General features: G+C 39.1%; 2 protein-coding genes across 6 annotated transcripts in view; both read right to left on the bottom strand.

Annotated features, from left to right (window-relative positions):
* CMYA5 (cardiomyopathy associated 5) overlaps positions 1-12889 on the bottom strand; it is a 93297-nt gene extending 80408 nt beyond the window's left edge. The window contains 1 exon segment of the mRNA XM_037130785.2: positions 12698-12889. Within this exon segment, the coding sequence (XP_036986680.2) occupies positions 12698-12870 (173 nt within the window). The 5' untranslated portion in view covers positions 12871-12889.
* A 2369-nt stretch (positions 12890-15258) lies between these two features.
* Positions 15259-23359, bottom strand: part of TENT2 (terminal nucleotidyltransferase 2) — a 74614-nt gene continuing 66513 nt past the window's right edge. For all 5 annotated transcript variants that reach the window (XM_037130777.2, XM_037130778.2, XM_053664447.1 and 2 more), the window contains 3 exons: positions 19316-19407; positions 18212-18291; positions 15259-16695 (listed from right to left, as the gene is read on the bottom strand). In XM_037130777.2, coding sequence (XP_036986672.2) covers positions 16621-16695; positions 18212-18291; positions 19316-19407 — 247 coding nt within the window. In that variant the 3' untranslated portion in view covers positions 15259-16620. The remainder of the gene's footprint in view (positions 16696-18211; positions 18292-19315; positions 19408-23359) is intronic.

The following is a 23359-nucleotide window of genomic DNA, read 5'->3' as shown; positions in this document are numbered from 1 at the left end:
CTGGTGCCAGCCAACCACTAGAGACCGCGACCTCAAAAGGACATACCTGGAAAGCTGATTAATATTCTATTCAGGTCCTCCCCTGGGACCTCTCCGAAGACCCTTGCCTTTAACGAAGGGATAAAAGCCATCTGTACAAAGGACCCAATGCTTCTGTTCTCTCTCTCTCTCTCTCTCTCTCTGCCTGTGCCTTCTTCCTGTAGGTGTGTGTGTCTCTTTGCTTTCTTTTTCCTAAGCTTTTCTTTTGCCTCTGTAACTTGTTTCCTGAGCCCATGCAGCCCAGCTGGCTCATTTCTACCTCTATAACTTTAAATAAACTTTTGCTTGTATTCGAGTGTTGCCTCTGAATTCTCTTATAGCCAGAACTCAAGTAGTGAGCTTGCTAAACCAAGATCCAGTCACTGGTAACACCTGGTGCCTTTTCACGTGGTGCCTTTGGAGGGCTAACAAAACTACTAACCCTCTAAAGGAAGTTTGCATTTTTATGTCATTACTCTTTCTATACTGAGTTGCATTTTGCCAAATTCAAAGACCGCTTTTCAGTTCTCATTCTCCTTGCCCTTGTTCTGGCACCTTTGAACAAGGTGACTTCGTAAGAGTGTGAGGATATGGGCGGTGCAGATCTGAGAGAAGAAAACCTGAGACCCTAAGATGAGATGTTCTGTGGTGAGACTCAACCACTGATTCGTCCAACTACTGTTTCTTAAGCACCTACTGTGTGCCAGACACTGTGTTCTAGCTGCCGGATATGCAGCCGAGAAGAGGAGCAAGGCCCCTGCTCTCATGGAGCTTACTCTCTAGCAGTGACAGGAATACATTTTTAAAAAATACTATTTCAGAGAGTGGCAGGTACTTTGAAGAGCAATGTAAATTAGGAAATAGATAATATGATAGTGATAGATGTAGAGAGAGCCCCTTAGACAGGGTGGTTGAAAAAAGCCTCTTGAAGAAAGTGACATTGTAACAGAATGAAATGCTCAGCATCTCTGACTCCATCCTGCTCAATCCTGCCTGGGTCCCAAGGCCTCAGGGCTGATAGCTCCTTTAGACAGGTTCATTTGGAGAGGAATTCTGCTTGGGGCTGGAGGCTTTACGAAAACAATCCCTCCCATTTCCTTTCCTTTGACTAAGAAGAAGCCGGAACTCTATACTTCCTTAAGATGAATTGGGGGAACTACTAGGTCTCTCATCTTTGGCACCTTCCCAATCCATACACATTTCCTTGCTCCAAACACTGACCATTTTGAGTTTTGGCCTTTTGAAGTGTCGGGCGCACAGACTGGACTGGCAACAGCACTTACTCTGAAACCTGAAGAGTGGATTTGGGGGAGAGGAGCTCCAGGGAGAGAAGAGTAAGTGCAAAGACCTGAATACAGGAATGGGCTTAGCATGTCAAAGACTCCGAAAAAAACAAGAATGGCTGGAATGTAGTGAACACAGCAAAATGGTATGAGCTGAGCTGGGAGATAAGTAAGTCAGGTAGAGCCTTGAAAGCTGTGGGAGAGATGCAGAGAGGTTAAGTATTTTGCCCCAAGACACACAGTCAGTAAGTGGCAGGGCCAGAATGTAACCTAGGTCTTTTCAGTCTTGCCAAGTGTTTGGCATTGGAGCCTAGTTTATGCCCAAAATGGTGCTGGACGAAGAGGTGATTGACTGGAGCCCTTCCTGGGGATCTCAAAACTCTTAAGAGACAAAGACCACTTATTGTCTCACTCTCTGCTCCTCATTCTCTCTTGGAAAAAAAAAAAAACTAGATAGGAAAATTTCAAAGTGCACCATGCTTAATCCAATACAATTTGTATCTATTAAACACAAAATCTGAATTTTAAAAATATCATGGTAAATACCTATTGGACAGTTATCATATCATCCCAAAGAACATTTGAAGAAGTTATTTTAGTGTTGCTATGTTTGATCTTATGAAAATTAATCACACTGGATTGCCTAATATCTATTTTTAAATATAAGATCTGCTCTCCCTATTACACATTCAGAAACTTAATATAGCTAAGTGCTGGTCAGGATTAGCTGCTACGTAGATTTTCTGGGTCTTCTATGCTTTGCTTTTAAAATTAAAATAGAAGAAATTATTTTTTAAAGTAAACTTACACTCAAATAGAAACAAAGAAACTGGCCAGTGAAGACCAGATGTGTGTGCACACAGCACACACACACACACCTGCCATTAGCCCGACGTCCTCACTGGCTGTGCCACTCTAGGTGACATCTCAGCACTGCTAAGTTTCCACTCTGTCTCCCAAAAAACAGATGAAAACCATGCCTGCAACATGCAGCCATCGTGAAAGTTACTCAAATAAGGGACAGTGCTTGAAAGGAAGTAGCTACTCCCTGAGTTAAGTGTCGGTTTCCCTTCTCTGTGTCTCTGTTCACTCGTCAGAGACACACGTGGCTCGGGGATATGATGACAACATTCCTTCTAGGATAAGTGTCGTCAGCACCCAGGCTTTCCTGCCAGACTTGGGTCACAGGACAGCAAAACCTTCTGCTGTAGGCAAACAGAGAAGTGCTAACAGGACAGACCTGGAGACTGATGGGAAATGCCCAGGGGATGAACAAGGAGACTTCAGGGACTGGGCATGAAAAGCCAGGGTCTCCGTTGACCCCTACCTCGGCTTCCCGGGCCCAATTATTTCACCAGTGCATTTGTTTCACCTACTAATTACTGTGATATTTGTTCAATGTCACCCCAAGCTGTCTAAAGGTTAGAAATTCTGTTTTGTTTACTCACTCCCCATTTACATTGCTTCACACACAGTAAGCCCTCAATAAATATTTGTTGAATGAATGTACATCTTTTCTTACCGTGGATTTGTTTTTGAAATTGGAGGTGTCACAAGATGATCTAAGCTGGCTCTGCCTCCGTTTTGTTTGGCCCAGGGGCCTGTGGGGTCCTAAGCTGACACCAGACCCTTCATGCAAGTGCAGGCCCGAGATAACGGGCAGAGCCACAGTCAAGGTGAGTAAATCGGGCGAATGTCAGTTCCCGACAAGCCTTCTCTCAGTCCTGTGATCAGCAGTCGCCCCACGCCACCTCCCAGTACCTTCTCCTTGTATGTCCCTTAGGTACACAGCCCTGCTTACTAAGACCCCACTCATTTTGGTCGGACCGACCTAACCAGACCTAGCCTGGAAACCCCAAAGCACTCCATGCACGAACCCTAATAAAGGCCCCAGTCCCAGGTCCTGTCAGTCTGTCTGTCTGCGCTCTGCTTGGCCTCCCCAAGCTGTGCCCTATACTTACTCCGCGACTTTTGGGTAATACACTTCTCTATTTGGATTTCTCTTGTGGTCACTTTTCAAACAAAGGGTCACCATCAGGTACCCTATACTCACTTTAACAAAGTCATAACGGGAGAAAATTAATTTTATTTACAAATCACCAATTTCAAGTGCCTGGTGAAATCGGCCCTTAAAAGGAAATGTGTAGTGAATGTAGATTGCTGGTTAGTACGTAAATGCTCTTTTACAGAGAAGCGTACCGGAACTAAGGAAACATAAGGGCTCCGAGAGAAGGCTTGGAGCATTCAGAGTTTGTTAGACTGAACAGCAGCATCAACTAATCTTCCCACGTATCTTGGACTTTATCAGATTAGGATGTGAAATTTTGGAGCTAAATACACCCCAGCTGCCTAACAGAAGACCTTTCCCTGGGCAAAAAACAAAGCCTGTTCTTATCCTTCTATCTGTGATCTGGCTCAAGCAACCGTCCAGGGAAGCCTTTCTGACAACTCACAGAAGGTGGGAATGATGACTGCGAACACCCTAATTGAACAATCCCTCAGTTCTTATCACTGTGTTTTCAGAGTCTCTGAGACATTGTCAATCTCTGGTAAACAAGTGGTCAAACAACCAACAAAATTCTACCTAATCTAACAGGTTCAACATCCCAACTAAATTTGCTTCTTGCAATACTAAAGATGACTTAACATATACTCGCTCATCCATTTGCTCATTTATTCATCCTACAAATACTCTCAGTACTGGAAATATTAAATAATTTCGGATGAGAAAAAAAAGCTTAGTGCAGGCCCTGGCTGGGGTGGCTCAGTAGACTGAGTGCTGACCTACAAACCAAAGGGTCACTGATTCGATTCCCAGTCAGGCCACATGCCCAGGTTGTGGGCTGGGTCCCCAGTAGAGGGTGGGCAAGAGGCAACCATACATTGATGTTTCCCTCCCTTTCTTTCTTCCATCCTTCCCCTCTGTCTAAAAATAAATAAATAAAATCTTTTTTTTTTTTTTTAAGAAAGCTTAGTGCCACAATTAGTAGTACAAGAGCTGGAACCAGGAATAAAAAAAATCTAAGCATATACTGTGTGCCCAGCTATAGTACCACCTCTACGAAATCTAAATCTCATTTTAAGAATACACGTCCTTTCCTTCTTCCTTTGTTAATATCATTAGCATAGTGCTTATGAGGTCATGTCGGAGTTCACTGCTTCTCCTCTCCTGACTGTGCCCTCGTGGAGAGAAGCAATGGTGTCATCCAATCACCTTTATGTCCCTGGTGCCTAGCGCCAGACCTGGCACACAGAACTCATCATCTGTGGAGTGGTTCTCTGGGTTCGCATGAAGCTAATGAATTTCTAATAAGTATCAGGACTGCACTGTCTAATACGGTAGCCACTAGCCACATGTGGCTACTGAGTACTCGAAATGTAGCTAGATGGGGGAAATTGAGATGTGCTATAAATGTAAAACACACATCTAACCTCAAAGACTTAATACAAAAAATATAAAATAACCCGTGAATAGTTTTTATATTGATTATACGTTGAAATGACAATACTTTGGATACTGGGTTAAAAAAATATTAAAATCAACTTCACCTCTTTTTTTACTTTTTTGTGGTTCTTAGAATACCTAGAACTATGAATATGGCTCCCATATGATTTTTAACACTTTCTAACCGTATTTTTTCTGACACTTTATCCCTCCCATACCCTCTCCCACCTCCATGCACACCTCTCCTCCCGCAGTCGCCACACTGACGCCCGTGTCCACGAGTCCTTTCCCTTTTCTGCTCAACCCCTCCATCCCTCAAACCCTCACCCTAGAGCTGTCAGCCTGGTCATCTATCAGTCTGTCCCTATTTTGCTTATTAGTTCACTTTGTATATTTAGTTCGTTAGTGCATTTCACATCTGAATGAAATCGCATGGTATTTGTCTTTCTCTGACTGCCTTACTTCACTTAGTGTAATGTTCTCCATGTTCATCCATGCTGTTGCAAACAGTAAAATTCTCTTTTTTTAGTGGCCCAGTAGTAGTCCACTGGGTAAATGCACCGTAGTTGTTTTATACACTTCTCTACCTATGGTCACTTGGGCTACTTCCAAATCTTGGCTATTGTAAATAATGCTGCAATACACATAGAAGTGAATATATTCTTTCAAATTAGTGTTTTAGGTTTCTTCAGATAAATTCCCAGAAGTGGAATCACTGGGTCATAAGGCAGTTGCATTTTTACTTTTTTGAAGTATCGCCATGCTGCTTTCCATAGTGGCCGCACCAGTCTGCATTCCCACCAACAGGGCAAATATTCCCCATTCTCCATGTCCTCACCAGCACTTGTTACTTGTTGATTTGATGATGGCCCTTCTGACAGGTGCGAGGTGACATCTCACTGTGGCGTTAATGTGCATTTCTCTGATGATTGGTGACACTGAGCATCTTTTCCTATGTCTGTTTGGCCACCTGTGTGTCCTCTTTGAAGAAGTGTCTATTCAGGTCCTTTTGCCCACTTTTCAATTGGATTTATTTTGGTGATGAGTTTTAAAGGTTCTTCATAAATTTTGGATATTAACCCCTTATTAGATATATTACAGAATATGTTCTCTTATTCTGTGGGTACTCTTTTTAGTTTGTTGATGGTTTCCTTTGCTGTGCAAAAAGTTTTTTTGTTTGATATAGTCCCAGTTATTTATTTTTCTTTTGTTTCCTTTTGTGAAGAGATAGATCAAAAAAAATACTGCTACAAGTAATGTCTGAGATTTTACTGCCTATGTTTTCTTTTAGGATTTTTATGGTTTCAAGTCTAACATTTAAATCTTTAATCCAATTTGAACTTATTCTTGTGTGTGGGCATGCAAAGGTGGTCGTGTCATTTTTCCACTTGTATCTGTCTAATTCCCCCAACACCTTTATTGAATAAACTGTCTTTAGCCCATTGTATGTGCTTTCCTCCTCTGTCAAATATGAAGTTGACTAGAACGGTATGGATTTACTTGTGGGGTCTCTGTTCTGTCCCATTGATCTATGTATCTGTTTTGATGCTAGTACTATGCTGTTTTGATTACTATGGTCCTATAGTTTGATATAGTTTGATATTAGGTAGCATGATTCCTCCAGCTTTGTTCTTCTTTCTCAAGATCACTGTTGCTATTCAGTCTTTTGTGGTCCAATATGCATTTTTGGAATAATTTGTTCCAGTTCTGTGAAATATGTCATTGGTATCTTGATAGGAATTGTGTTGAGTCTCTAGGTTGCTTTGGGTAGTATGGACATTTTACTGATGTTGATTCTTCCTATCCATGAACACAGTATGTGATTCCACTTACTTGTATCTTCTTTAATTTTTTTGTCACATAATTTTCTGAGTACATTCTTAGTTAAATTTAGTCCTAGGTATTTCATTCCTTTTGAAGCAATTACAAATGGAATTACTTTTTTAGTTTTTTCTTTCAGATAGCTCACTATTGGCATATAAAAATGCAGCTAATTTCTGGATATTAATTTTGTATCCTGCTACTTTACAGAATTCATTTATCAGTTCTAGTAGTTTCTTGGTGGAATCTTTTGGGTTCTCTCTGTACAGTATTATGTCATCTGTAAATAATGACAGTTTTACTTCTTCCTTTCCAATTTAGATGCTTCTACTTCTTCTTGTCTGATTGCTGTGGCCAGGACTTCTAGTCCTAGAAGGATTTGGAAGTCCGATGGATTTGTCATATCTGGCCTTTATTCTGTCTAGGTAACTTTCTTCTATTTTCTCTTTGCTGTGTTTTTTAAATAAATGGGTGCTGGGTTTCATCTAATGTTTTTTCTGCATTTATTGATATGAAAATGCGGCTTTTATCCTTCATTTTTTTTTATGTGGTGACATCCTATTTCTATTAAATAATGCTGGACTAAACCAAAGATTTACTATATCAGGTCCAACCTACATCCAGTCTCTTGTACCTGATTCTCTAAGTTTTTGAAGAAAGAGGAATTTGGTTATCTTGTCTGAATTGAATGAAGACATTTATTAAGCCTACACTCAGAATATTCAAGGAATATAAAGCTTTTTTTTTGCAAAATGCTATCAGTCAACATCATCTACACTTTAGCAGGTCTGCTGTTTTAAAGAAAAAAATAATTCCAACTCTTACTGTATTCCTCTATATTGAGTCAATGTCTTACCAAGGGCATGTAATACCCATGCAGCCAACACTTAAATAGCTCTTCAATTTCTGGCTACAAGTGCCTCTGCTTTATCCTCTCCTCCCTCAGTCTCTCTCTGGCATCCTGAGCAGTCACCCCTCCCAACTCAGCTCTTTCTACTGACCTTAAAAGAGGGCTGGCTCAAATAACACACTTGTCAAAACACCTAGGTAAGCACAGCGGGGGAAACATATAAATAGATACATGGAAACAGAGTGCTCTGTACTGATAATGAAAACCATTTACAACTCTCTTCCCCTCCCAAAAGGTTTCCTACAATGATTAGTTAAATGTAAATGCTCCTAATAATTTTAATTCTATCAGCTTAGACAGACTTATTTTTTTTTTTACAAGTACTGACAAAGCTGCAATTAAAAGTAATTTTTGAGTACTGCTATGGGAAAAATCCTCTGTACTTAGAGAAATTAAACTTGACCAACAGAAAATGATCCAAACCAAAAATACAGAAAAATGTCTAAGCGATCTATGGGAAATACTCAGAGTCAGGCTTCATTGGTCCACAGTCAGGAAAAAAAACAACCCCCCCAGGGATTGGCTATTTACATATTCTTCCATAAAGAAGATCATGAGTTTGAAACATTTAGCACAGTGGCTGGCACACAGCAGCTATTCAATAAATGTTAGTTGAATACATGGCTGCACAGTACTCACCACTTGAGGGAATACTGCAGGCACCAGGTTTTGTTTTGTGTTTTAAACCCTGAGTGGTGTGGTGGACAGAACACCGTGTTCTATTTTACTCAGAATAAAACTTGAAGTCCTCACCATGGCCTACAAAGTCCTACATGATCTGCGATCCAACTACTGGCTACACTCCTCTCCCACTCCTCTCCCCTGTATTCACTCTGCTCCAGCAGCCCAACTTCTTTTTCATTCTTCAAACAAGCCACATGCATTCCTGCCTTAGGGCCCGGCCCCAGCTCCTCCTTTGCCTAGAACATTCATTCCTTCAGTCTACTCAGCTGTCACCTCACCCGGGAGGCTGTCCTCACCACCTTATCCGAACAGCGCAACCCTTATCCTCCTGTGCTTGCCTCCTCACAGGTATTGCCAGCTGGCATGTGACATATTTGCTTGTCTGTCTCCCCAAATGGGGAAAATCACTCCGAGGAAGGCAGGGACTTCGTTCATTTTGTTCGCTGCAGTTTCCTTCGTGCCTGGAAAGTGCCAGGTGCACCGTAGTTCAATAACTAGTTGTTGAATGAATAAACGAACAAGCATTCAAATGGAATCCAGACACCTGGATCTGGTCCTAATTCTACCACTGATTAGTTGTGTGACTTAGAACAAACGTTCCCTGACACTCAGTTTCTGAGTCTATGAAAGAATTAGTTGGAATATTTTAGAAAAAATATTTCTAAAGCCTCACCCAGCTCTAAAATCACTAAGTATTAACAGAGCTGCTTTTTATATATGACTTTTATATAAAGTTTTAACAACTCTAAAATATTTTCTGATATCCAAAGACTGTGAGCCCTCTGGGCAGTTCGCTGTGATGGAAGACGCTGCTCCAAAGGCCCCGATGAAGCCTCCCCAACCCTTCCAGGCAGGATGGGTCCCCGCACGTCCTCCCGACTTGGAGGTGCTTCCTGGAAGACCTTTTCTTCCTAAAATCTTGTAAAAGTTAATTATTGCATTTTCTGTTTCTTCCCCTAGAACGTGAGCACTTTGAGGACAGTAATTGATTCTTAGTAACTTTTGTATCCCAGCACCTTGCCTGCTCCATTGCAATTAGTAGGCATTCTATGAATGTTTAGTGAACAAATGAATAAAGGCAGCCAAAGTGGAGTTAGGATCATTATACATATTGAAAACCCAGACCATCCCTCCCCGTTCACTGATGAATGGTGGGCAGAAAAGAAGAACTTTGCTCCCGGTGGTTCATCTGAAGGGATATAATAAACTAAAACTTACTGAGAATCCACTAAAGGCCAAGCACGCTTGGACATACACATTCAGACTTTAGTTAATGCTATGACAGTCTTATGAATTCATAATATTACTACCATTTTACAGATGGGAAAATTGAGGCTCATAGTGGATAGGGATTTTGCCCATGAGAAAATGAATGGCTAAGAGAATTCACATTCAGAGCTTTTCATGACATGTAACATATTCATATCACTGAATGGTACATCGGAAAGTGATTTCTCTGGTTTAATGTCAGCATCGGCATGTGTGATGGTGAGCTCTCCTACACTAGAAAGCATTTTTACAATTAAAGGGGTATTTTCCCCTTGATTCAGAAAGGTGGCTATAGAGAAAATAGTCTATATTATTCCTGAGAAGGTAAAAGAGACTTACAAGCAGATTACACTCTGTGCCTTTTAAATTTTTAAATATAAAATTTAGCTTTCTGATAATAAAATGTGTTATCTATTCATTATAGAAAAACTAAAAAATACAATGAGATATAGAGAAAAACTTTAGTCAACTCTTATCGTATGACTCAGAGACAACCACTATTAACCTTTTAGACCTTAAGGTTAATAAAGTTTACCTTTATTATATTATTTATTATGTTAACCTTTATTAACCTTTAATGCCCTTTTCCAATACACATTTTATTTTATAGTGAGGTCACTCTAATTTATACAATATTTTTTCAAATGCAATATATGCATTTTCTATATTGTTAGAAATCTTCACAAATAGAATTTTAATAATGGCTTAATAATATCACATTAAACAGATGCAATAATCAATCTTGTTATTATTAGTAGGCTATTTTCATTTATTTAATTTTATGAGCCTCTCAATTTTTAAAAAAATTGTAATTCAAGTTCTGAGAATGGTTCTGACCTCTGAGAAAACGCAGAGACAACTTTTCCTTTCAAGTAGGGGAAATGACTCCCACTAGTATTCAAGAGATAAGGTCTTTCCTTGTCCTCTGATAATCTTTCAGTGTAGAAATTAGTTGGAGTCATTCTAGGTTCCCTACAGTAAGGAAGGAGGCAGTGAAAGTCTCCAAGTGGCTTGGAGTAAACAGACTCAGGCTCACACCTTGGTTCTTTATATTTATTTGTCTTATACCCTCAGTAAATTACATAAGACCTCATTTTCCTCGCCCGTAACTGGACAATCAGCTCAGAGTGTGCTGAAAGTGTTTAAAATGAGAAAACATTTGTAAGCACATCACTGAGACCAGTACAGCACACAGGGGCCCTAAGAGGCCCATTTGTAAAATGTTGGTGGGACAGCCGAGAGGACATCATTCTCATCTCCCACAGATGAGAGAATGCGCCAAGTTCTCCTCTCCAGTCTCGGAAGAAAAAAGAACGTGTGTGTGAAAACTCACCCACAACAAAATGGTTGGATTTCTGACAACACTTCGAGGTAGGAGAAATTCGGGTCTCCTGGTTCTCCTAGAGGTCCCCGCCCCCCACTGACAGCTCCCTGCCTTTAGCCACAGCTCCCACCCCTGCCGCCCTTGCCCCTGGGCCGCTGGATCCCTAGGAATCTCCTTGCTCGCTCTCGCTGGGTTTCTGATCTGAGCCCTCCCAAACGCGGCTTTCCAACATGCCCCTCAGTCTCCTTTTCCAACGACACCAGTCTGAGCTTCAAAATCCTGTTCAGTTTACTGATTTCTTGTTATCGATGTCATCAAATCCATTTTTTTTAAAAAATGTGGCGGTTGTCGAGGCCTCCACCACCACCTGCCTATGTCCTCGTGATTCCCTCCACTCTACTCATTCTGGCTCTTGCCCTGGTGTCCACCTTACCACCTGTAGTCAGAGCAAGTTGTTTACGTGCAGATAAATCACACCTTTACCTAAAGATTTTGACCTTTGTCAAAGGGCAATGCAACTAACTCCGAAGCGGGGCTTTAAATCACTGTCAGCTGCTCACATTTTAGAGTTAAGAGTTTTCAGATTCTGGAGGAAGGGAGGTGGGAGAGGGGAATGGTGGTAAATTAAGGTTGGGCAAGAACGGGAGGATCCCAGACACTGTTAAGAGAAAACGGTTATAAGGTCTGGGATTGACTGATTTTCCCTTCTCGATCAATACCCCTCTCCCTTGCTCCATTTCCCACAGGTGCTTTCTCCTCTGCTTTTCTGTTCTGCACCTGCTGCCCGTTCTGCAAGGCGCCCAGGTCATGCCCCTTCTGGAGGCAGTCACAGATGCACACACTCTCTTGTGACCTTCCACAGAGCCCCCTGTCCTCCCCCACTCACTTAGTACAAAGTATCATACTTCCCATATTGCTCTCAAACGTCTTCCATTAAGTCCTTAAGGACAGGGACTGTGCCTGCTTCCCACTTGGTAGTTGACTGGTAAATATGTGACCAATATTCCAGGCTTATCTGACTGACCATTCACTCTTCAATGCCACTCTAGGGCTACTTGAACTTCAGCTCTGCTGGCTTTGTTCAGGCAGCACTTTTAACTTTGGGTAAGATGTGCATTCTGAACTGCTGCACACACATCTGTCACCTACAAAGTAGGCCTTTCTGTTGATATTATTAGAAATGGGAAGGGACATCACTCACAGACAAAACAAAAAAAAAATACCCATACTCAAACAACAAAACCCATACACAAAGAGAAAAGGAAAAGTAGAAACCAATCTAAATAGAGGAGATGGTTCCTCCTAATCTCACTTTAGGGCCTCCATGAAGGGAGGCAAGAGGAAGATTCAAACAGAAGGAAAACCATAAAAAAAAAAGGCAGGATTTTTAGAACAAGGGTTACTAAAACTCATGCTTCTTTTCTCCAAAGAGTTTATGGGCCTTTGTACCAAAATAAAGTCCCCTTGCAGCAACCTAGCCAAGAACTAGCCAACCAACCAAGAGACCTCCAGTCATTTGAAGATTCCAGAGCAGCCTCTGCAACCCCACCCACGCCCCCTCTCCAGGTCAGGCTTTCAAGAGTATTCCTATACCTTGGGCCACAAGTCAGAGTTTCTGCACGTTCTGCAGTTGAACATGACCCCAAACAAACTCCCAGGAATAAACAAACAAGAGCAGCAAGACGGAGCTGGGCCGCGATGGGAGGGGGTAACGAAGGAGGAGCGGGGGCGGGAGGGATGAACTTTACTGCTGCTGCAGGCGGACCTGTCACTCCAGTTGACAGCAGGCACCTTCACCTTTAAGTTCTTAAGGCGGCGCCCCCAGAGAGAAAGTACTTAGCTAGAGGGGATGAACTCGAGAACAGAAAAACCAAGGCTGCGGAGTTGCCCCGCGAAGCACCTGCCCTGGCCGGGGCCGCCAGCCTGAGAGGCGTGCTCGCTACCTGGCCTCCGGCTCCGACTCCGACTCCGACTCCGACTCCGCAGCCGACTCTGCAGCCGACTCGTCCTCCTCGCCCTCGGACTCCTCCTCGGTCTCCAGTGCTCGAGTCGCCTCATCGTCCCCGTTGGAGCCGAGAGAGCTCTCGGCGGCGTGGTTGCTGTCGCTACTCGCCATCGCGCCTTTCCCGGGCCAGACCGGAGCCGGAGCCGCCCGCGCCGTGCCTGGTGTTCTCCCTCTGACTGCACCTCTGGCCCGGGCGCGGCGGCTCGGGTTCCCGGCCTGGGGGCGGGCGAGCCCCGCGACTTTAAATAGAAGGTGTCATAAAGTTTCGCCAGGGAGCTTCTGGGGCCCGGACTCAGCTTCTCCTATTCCCCGCGCCTCTGCCAACTTCCCCAGAGCCCTCCCCACCCCAGCTCAGGCGGATCCCTGGCGGACCCTTGGGACGACTTAAGACCACTCACGGCTCCTCCTCGCGAGGGGAGGCGCCCAGCCCCAGCTCTCTCCTCTAGAGTGGGTTTGGTAGGCTGTTTCCAGCCAAGCTGCGTGGTGAACCCTTCATCCCAACCAACTACTCTTACTGAGCACAGGACTTACTAGTTCAGGCACTCACCAATGGTCTCACTTCTCGGATCCCCTCACAATTCTGCTCAGGTAGAGGTATAATTGCAATGCTGGTGTTCTAGAAAAAACGGAGGCTCAGAAGAGCTCGGGTAACTAGCTAACTTGCTCATGGTCTCGGGGCTGATAAAGTGACCCAACAGGAAACAAAGCGAATTGTCCAGTTTAGAGGCCCAGCTTTGACCTATTGTGCAGCATTGGCCGTCTTTATGTTTGCAAACCAGTAAAGTGTATATATGCTTCCTCAGTAGCCTCTGGTCTGTTCAGCCAGGACACTTTTATCTCCATCGATCTCAAACATTAAGAAGTAATTTTGCCACATTGGCTAAAGGCTTTGTTTGACTCTCTGCCCAAAGATCCCTAGGCCTTTAGTGGGACCATGTGAAGTCCATGCTTCAAACCCTACAATCCTATGTTCAAATGTTTCTTTCCCTTAGTAGACTTTGTAAATTTGTTACTTACCTTTGTCCCATCATCCCCATCTCTTACAAGCCTAGAAGCTAACAAAGTACATAGCATATAGTAGGCACTTAATAAATGTTCTGTGAACTAAGAGAACAGGACCAAACAAACCTATTGAGGATGTATAACAGATAGAGATAGCTTTACAACACATAAAGATATTATTTTCATGAGGATGATTGTGCGGCTAGAACAGCTTTTATTTTTAATTACAGCAAACTCTAGTCACAGAACTGTTAAGTACGATGAACGTAAGTTAGGTAGTATTCACCAGTTACACTGGCTTGTATGCATGCAATAGGCCTGTAAGCAAAGAACTGCAGACAGTGCAGATATAGCAGGAAGCATCAGCTAGTGTGCATGAGAAGAGAGCAGAGCCCAGGCTTCACTAAACCAGGCTGAACAGCAGCAACCTTCATTCTCTTAACATAAGCAAGACTTTTCCATTAGTAATCCCAAATGACCGTTCACCTAGGACAAAAAGAGTTAAATAGCAGCTAAGGGAATCTGTTAAAATGCTAATCAAAACTACAGGTATCCACTGTACCTTCCTTTCATTTAACTCAAAATTTCTTCGCAAAGATCCTAGTTCACAGCAATATAAAATTTACTAATGCAGTACAGACTGCATGTCTTTAATTTGCTAATATTACTCTTGAGTAACATGAAAATATACAGACATGGGCAGATCAATATAAACAGAAAATGTATTAGTCACATGACTGAATAAGTAATTCATACTGAAAATAATTTTAAAGGCCAAAGAACTCTCATATTAATAGTCCATTTATCTGACATATTTGGCTGTCACAAGGCATTGTAATCTAAGGCTTAAGTTTACTGATTTTGAATTGCATGTAAGTTTATTAACTTTGATCTATTTTTCAGCAAAACAGTTAAAAAGCAGCAAAAATAAAATGAGCTTTGTGGAGGTGGGAGTATGGGTCCTTTGAAAGATGAGAGAAAAGTGGCAACGAAGGAGCCCACGCCATGGTAAACTGGGTGGAGGCGGGGAAGGTCTCTACTTGGAAATGTCCTAATACTGTAGAGGTGGAGTGCCCCACATACCTACCCGTTCCTGAGAGCTGCACAGAATCACTACATAATACTGTGACCAGTGCTTATCATTTCTAATGATTACCCCGAGTCATTACTAGTATACTAATTACACTCAGAACATTCTGATAAAGAGGAGTTGCACAGTGTATAACACACTTTAGGAAAAGTTCCAAGAAAAGGAATATATAAAGCTTAATTGTTTCAAAAGTCTTAACCACCAGTAATCTAAAAATATTCACCTATCTAGAAAGCTTCATTCCCGATAATGCTGGAGAAACAGGGTGTTGATGTGGTTCGCTGGCTTAACAATGAACGGACCTGGGTCCACGACTTTCCTCTGTATAATCTAAATAATCAAGCAAAATAACCTCAAAAGAGAAGACTTTGACGCACATACACAAACACACAAAAAAACCACATAAACAATTTCCATATATAAACTTTATTCCATTTGACATAATACAAAACTTTAAACTTAAGGAAGAAAATAAAAATATGCACCTTTTACAAGTCAAAGAAAAGCAAGTCTTAGCATTTGAACTGGTCTGCACCACCCGCCCCCCGCCCCCAGACATTAGAGGTACAAACTGTGCTACAGCAGGTCTAAAAGAAGTTGGATAGAGTCCTTTTGAAAAGTTAAAACTGTTTCCAAGATTACTTTTCTTATTTAAATGTACAATCCCTGACCAATTTACAAATATTTACATAACCCCTAAACAACCTTAATAAACACTGTAGCTTTTTTCAGCAGCCACCATTCTTCATGTGGAAAAGAAACACTAAAAAAGATATCTTTACAAACATTAAGCTTTTATTTATAATAACTTTATGTCTTACTTTAAACCATTTTATAGAGGCTTACTGCCTAAAACTTCCAGTTTAGATTACAATCCTATAATTTTGTACGCAGACAAAATCTGATACACTCAACAGGATATAATCTCCACTTTGATCTTTAACTTTCCGTTGCTTCATGTCACAGGGAAAATAAAAGCACAAAAATGGGAAGTAAAGCTAAAGCGCTTATTGCACTAAGCTACCATAAAGCACAGGAGACTTAATCTTTTCAAAATGTCTACACTGAACTAATTTTTTAATACAATTAACTAACTGCTGTATAATACAGAGTTAGCAATTATATTACTACAGTGCAAAAGGTACTTTTGTTACAAAAAATTTAAAGCAATCTCAAAAGTACATCAAAAGCATGTGAGGTACTAATGAAATGCTAATACAGACACACCCAAAGCCTCTATTCTGGTGAGTCAAGTGAAGACTTAAGGCAATTGTCCAGTATTTCATGCTTCTGCAGCGATTTCATTGAAATACAAGATTTCGTTTTGCTTCAAGTAACTGAGTAACTGACTTGAATCTTCACTTTACTATAACAGACAGGCAACAAACCATCTACTGTAGATTACACTTCCCCAAATCCCACAAATCTCTTCAGTATTAGCCTGTGGTACAATGAATTGAAGTTATATCAAAACCTTTTATTTGTTCAGATAATTCCCCAAAATATATTTTATCTGATTGCCTGAAAATCCATGCCATAATATTACTAATCATCAATGTAAACATTTTCAAAAATACATCTTTAAATCAAAGGGTTTTATTAGGAAATATCATAATAAAATAAGCAGTCTTTATATAAGTATGTCCTCTTAAAAATAAAACATGAAGACAAACAATGAAAAGAAACTATGGTGGAGGTAAACAAAATGCTTTATGATGTTACTACTGTTCTTGATTTCTCAGAAGAATTTATTAAGAAATAGAGGCCAGTCATCTCTTCAGGACAGCAGCTCTTAAAGGTAGTATACTGTTCAAATCTTTTTTGTTTTTCAATCTGTGCCATGACTGTGAGAGAAAGAAAAATTATTCTTAAAACCTAAAATATATGCAGAACAAAGACTGAAAGGAAAGTTACTAAAATGTTAATAGTTCTCTCTAGGTTGTAAAATTTGGGGTGATTTTTTTCTTGTTTGTTTTTATTTCCCAAGTATTTAATATGAATATTATTTCTGTCATCAGAAAAGAAAATATTATTTTAAAACTCTACACCTGTATGGATGATTTCAATTCATTAATAAAGAAATGGATGTATAGGTGGTACAAAAAGTCCCAATGGACAATATTAACATTTATTCACAAATTTAAGTAATTTCATCTAAAACAGCAAGGTACAAGGTAATTAAAACAAAACCTCTGGGTTTGCGAGAACAAGGGAATATTACTTCAATTATCTTACTATTTGGCATCCAATAAGCTTTTTCAATCAAAAATAGTATTTATAAAGGAGACAGTAAATCTGTAATAAAACTTTTTATATGCCTCTAGAAAAGACAAGTAAGTAGAATTGGTTGAGAATAAAAAAAGAAAGAAAGGAAATGAAAGAAGCTTACCCATAAACAAGAGCAGCAATGTAAGGAATGCTATTCTTGAGTTCTCAGTTTAATCTGACACACAAAAGTATTCCCTCATGAATATTTATTTGTTTTGTCCTGCAGAATTCTATTCATTTAAATTTTCCTATTTGAGGGGGCCTAATTTGAAGAACATCCTGTAATACGATATACCTGCATTTTTAATTATCATCAAATAAAATCCACTTGTATGTCTTGATAAAGAAAAAGTATGCCTCTAAAACACAGGAGGAAAACACAAGGCCTGCCCGCCAAATCTGGCCCTCCACCTTGTTTCTACCCGGCGGCAGTGCCTGAGCTCCTGCTTAACTGTTAAGGAGTAGGTACATTTATACAGCCCTAAAATTACATTTGGCCCTTTAAAGGCAACCACAAGGCTGATATGGCCCCCCAGGGAAAATGAGTTTGACACCCTGCTCTAAAATAATTTTCACGGTTCGTTGATCCTTTTCATCTATGAAGCATTTCTCTTGCGTGTCCCATAGTATATATTTCTATCAGTGTTTCTACATTGCAATGTGTAGTTTCTTGAAGACAGAAACCAGATCCAATATTATTGATGAACAAATTCATAATGAAGACTAATGTAGACTAAAGAGCTAAGAAATAAATACGGTATATATGTACATGTATGTATAGAAAGACATACATATGTGTGTGTATGTATATATGACCGACATCAGCTTTCTTTTAAAGCCACAATAAGTTCCCCAATATTTTAGGAGGCAAGGACGTCCAACAGGCTTTAGTCATTTATTTTGAGAGTTTAGTAAGTCTCTATGGGAATGCTTATTTCCAGTAAAGTGAAAGCCATGTGAAAGAAAACAGAGCCAGATCTCTGAAGGGAAAGTATACCTAAATTCAAGTAATAAATTCCCTGTTGTGTCATATTACTGGCTTCACAACACAAAAACCAGAGCTATTCTGTCTTAATCTGATGCACTATTTACCTTCAAAAATTGATCCTTTATCATGTCAAATTTCTGCTTTTCATGTACAGCTCTGGCTGTATTTGTTCCATCAAAAGGTTCTGCAATGTTAAATGCACATATAAACAAAAATTATTAAAATGGGAGCTTCGGTTTTTTAATTTAACTATATGAAACTGTCAATATTTGACAGTTTTTGACCTAGAAAATAGCAATTGCATATGGTTCAGCCAAATATCTTACTAGATTTATATATATTAAAAATACTTTCATATAGCTATGGACTGTCTAATAAGGTAGAAAGAATTCAAATGAGGAAAATTAAAAACTATGTAAATATTCAAATATATATTAATTTTAGATAAAAGAATATCTCAGAGCATTTAATTTTTAAAGTAAAATCAATTTCTATTCATAAAAATCTAGCTTGCATTAAGTATCAGTATTTTAAGTACAAAATAACTGATTTTATTTCAATATAAGAATCATCACACCCTGCCTGGTATGGCTCATTGCACCGAGTACCACCAGCCTGCAAACTGAAAGGTCACGGATTCAATTCCTGGTCAGGGCACATGCCTGGGTTGTCGGCCAGGTCCTCAGTTGGGGGGTGTGAAAAGCAACAGATCCATGTTTCTCTCACACGTTTCTCTCCCTTTCTTTTTCCTTCCCTTTCCCTCTCTCTAAAAATAAGTAAAATCTTAAAGAAAAAAAAAAAAGAATCACCACATGAAGATAGTATTCTCTTCTACCCGTAAGTCATGAAATTAAGTTTCTGTCAGCTATAAGCAGGAGGAATGCATAAAGACTGCTCAAATCTTACCAACTGGAAACACTAGACACCTAACTAAATTCATGTTGATATTTCCTACAAATAAAGAATTTAAAATTATTTTGGAGGTGGGCAAAGAAGTAGGGAAATGGGGCCATCTATAATAGTGTAAACAATAAAAATAAAGTTAAAAAATAAAAAATTAAATTAAAATCTTGTAACTAAAAGATTTGTAAAATCTCTTCAGAACATACATTTATTACTTTATAATAATAAAGGATTGGATCATTCAAGTAATTCCCTCAAAACCTTGGTAATAACGAAATGATAGAGAGTAACTGTGGAAAAGCTACCTTCTACACAGATGTATTTATTTCTCCATTCAATACCATCAGGCCTAGGAATGGCTTTGGCTTCACGAACTGAAATCATCTGACTGTTCCAGCTATAAGAAGAAAAACATTAATCATGTTAATTACTTTAACTTCTTTTATTATATCAGTAAGGCCTAGTCTGATTTTCTCAAGAAGTAATAAAGCTTGCTTCAACCCTCAGCCAACACAATCCCCATTTCCCTTTTCCTATTTCTTTTTTCCCTGTAGCACTTATAGTTGAACAATTTCTTTAGTTATTGTTGCTTATAGTGTATCTCTGAGATGCTAAATTATTTCTGTATTTTTTCACAGTTCAACCAGGCACTCAATTGTTATTTATTGAATAAAGTAATAAAAATATGAATGTGTAAGGAAGCAAAAAATATAAAAACTATATTCACTGTTAACACCCCATCAAGAATTTTTTATTTGAGAGGTAATTTTCTTGTGTTGTTTTCTAACATTACTAATTTTTGTTCAGGTACCTATCTATTTATATGACTTGGAAAAAATTTTTGGTATTTTCCAACAGAAGCACATAGATGCTGCTTTAAGAAAATCAAATTAATACTATGAAAACATTAATACACTAAGAAAACGTATTATTACATATAGATGTAGCAGCTAATAGTAAAGTTTTATTCAAGTAAAATAATTTTTATCTGTATGTCTGAAGGCAAATTGTTTTGTCTTTAGTATGTTTAAGATTTCTTTACAATTGTAATAGTTTTGTACAAGTACTACTTTCTGTTTTCAATGATCATTCTAACATGTATGACTGCTCAACCTGTATACAAGAGAAAAAGTAGTTTGAAGAACAGCCGACATCTTTTTTTCAGCTCTGGCTTTCTCCACCATTTCAGTAAAAGCAAGACCATGGTTGTGGGACTTCCCAAGTCCAGCACTCACCCTCCTCTTCCTGTATTTATTAGACAGAGAATCCATAAGAGTATAATTGTGGGTATAGTATGGCATTTGTTTCTAGAAAATTGATTAGTTTATATGTTAAATATTCAAGAAAATGTTGCACCTTGTGAAATTTCATCATGGAAAAGAATCCCCAAAGTATGGTTTTCCACATTTTCTTATCAAGAATAGAATTTAGAGTCCTGGCCAGCTAGCTCATTTGGCTGAAGTGTCACCCATACAGGAAAAGCTTGCGAGTTCAACACCCAGTCAGGGTGCATATAGAAGGCAATTGATCTGCTTCTTTCTCACACCAGTGTTTCTCTCCTCACCTCCCCTCCATTCTCCTTCCCTCTCCTCTCTTCTCTCTAAATTCAATAAACATGTCCTTGGGTGAGGATTTTTTAAAAAGAGCATACTTTAGAAATATGGAGTGTGACAAAAGTAGGTTTACAGTTGTTTGCATGGAAAATAATACAATAATAAATAATAATGTAAGAATAAACTGTTTCACATGCTCACAACTATAAACCTGCTTTCACCCTACCCTGTACTTTGCAAAGATAGCATGAAGTTATTTAAAAATATATATATCAGCCCTGGCTGGTGTGGCTCAGTGGCTTGAGAACTGGCTTGCAAACCAAAGGGTCACCAGTTTGGTTCCCAGTCAGGGCACATGCCTGGGTTGCCGGCTGGGTCCTCAGTGGGGCACACTCAAGAGGCAACCACACACTGATGTTTCTCTCCTTCTCTTTTCCCCTCCTTTCCCTTCTCTAAAAATAAATAAATAAAGCCTTTAAAAATATGCATCAGAATTTATGCTTTTAAAAAATAAGTGGATTGTTAAAGAAAACAGTATTGACTATTGGAAGATGTTTTATATCCTTCACTATAGCACTATGGAATCAAAACAGAAAAGAAGTATACTGCTCTACTGTTTCAATCGCGTTTCTAAAATTTTCTTAAATAACAATGTAAAGGGGAGAGTTATATAACCATATGCGTGAACCAAATAAGATTATAGAATTAAACCTTGTGCTACTTTATACCACTTAAGACAAATTTCACTAATGAAATAAACTGTTTCCCTGAGACTTGCTTGCTTCTAATGTCAACTTATAGAACAGTTGAATCTGCAGTACAATTAAAATTGGAAACAGTATGTTAAAAAGAGGTAGATTGATTTTTTCTTTCAGACAAGCTTAGAATATTGAACTACTGTGTCCTACTGTTAAATTACAACTTTTATTTCCTTAAATCAAAGGAACTCCCTTGACCATTATGTTTCTATTAAATCTAGTCCTGACTTCATATTACATACCAGTACTTGGTTCTGAACTTAGTCACAGAAACATATCTAACATACCTAATTCACTTTATCATTCCTAACCACATATCATTTAAGCTTTCTTCAACCTATAATCAACTCCAATAATGCAGTTATTTAAAATGACTATATCATGAGAAATACTGAGAACTTCAGAGAGAAAAGACTATTTTGAATCACTATCATTTATACTGATTCAATATACTGCATTTTCAAAGAACTTTTAAATACTTCTAAATTATTAAATATTCCAAATGATAAAACATGATATATAATACACTATTTTTAACTCTTAGAGGCAAATTTAAATGTAGAATTGAAATCATAATTTAGAAATATTTTCTCTAAATATTTCATTCTCTAATATGAACAGGACCTAAACTAAGCCTTTCACTGTATATTTCTCTACTATAATTTGCTTGCAATGTGAAAATCTGTTATTATCAATCATTAATTAAAGCATACATAAGATACAGTCTATAGAAGAGGGATGTTTTGCACAAGAATAGAAGAACAGGTATGGGGATTAATTTAATCTAAATTAATCTTTAGTTTAATCTATACACATAATATGAGACATATTATACTATACACTTAGTGTGTATAGTGTATATCTCTATGTATATTTCAATATACACAGTCAGATCTATTTAATATAGATCTCTATTTTGTTTTATTATTATGAGCTGGGACGAAAGCAAAAAGAATACCTTGTTAGGGATCTGAAACCTCTTAAGCAGAGAGAAAATATTACTCTGAGCCCAGAGTTTTGTTTTGACTGGCTCTTCTTAGTACTGACCCTTTAAATGCTGGTGTCCATCAGGACCTTGCCTCTTTCATCTTTCAGTCTTCTAATGCTAGAACACTCATTCTAGGCTTCAACACACTATTAACTTTACGTAATCCTTTTCTCCAACTCTGACTAGGTCCCAGGACAGTACTTACCACTAACTACCAGAAACTGCCAACTGGATGTCCTATATCCAGTCCCTGGATGTCCCTGTGCCCATATTTTCAAGACTAAGTCTAATATATTCTGTCCATGGTCAATTATTAAAATCACTCCCTTATATATTTCCTTAACTCTCCTACTTGCTTTGGCTGCATTGAACTTACTTGGCTGAAACATAACCATAATTAAATATTTTCTACCTCCAACCCTTTCCCATGGTGCTAAACATGGCTGAAGGAAATCATGCAACCCTGCTGACCTTTAAATTCATAATCACTTTAAATGCATGATGTTTTAGCTCAAAAAACTGTAAATGCTTTATTTCATTTCTTTATTCTCCTACATGACAATTCCTATCTTCTCCTCACTTCTCAAATGTCTTCCCTCATAATCATTCCCAGCTGATGTTCATGCTTCATTTCACTAAAAAAACCTAAAGCAATCAAAAGACAATTTTCACTAGTCCCCACCACATAGATTCATCTGTATCCATATATATGTTCTGCTTTTTCTCATTATTAACTGATTATCTGTGCTCCTATTCCACTTGTGTTCTAGATTTCAAGTCTTTTTTTAAAATTATTCACCCAAAAATATGTTTTACTGATTTTAGAGAAAGAGGGCGGGGGGGGGGAGGCAGAGAGACATCAATGTGAAATTGATGAGATTTGAGAGAAAAATGTCGACTGGTTCCCTCTCATATTCACCCCAACTGGGATCAAACCTGCAACCCTGCAACTTAGGTATGTGTCCTGACTGTACTAGAGGACACTCCATCTCACTGAGCAACCCAACCAGGGTGATTCCAACTCCAATGGACTCAAACAAGTAAGTATAT

The sequence above is a fragment of the Artibeus jamaicensis genome, unplaced genomic scaffold (assembly GCF_021234435.1).
Source record: "Artibeus jamaicensis isolate MK-2021 breed Jamaican fruit bat unplaced genomic scaffold, CSHL_Jam_final contig_373, whole genome shotgun sequence".
NCBI lineage: Eukaryota > Metazoa > Chordata > Mammalia > Chiroptera > Phyllostomidae > Artibeus > Artibeus jamaicensis.
Note: the sequence above shows the minus strand (reverse complement) of the source record. Positions and strands in the feature narration are given on the sequence as shown.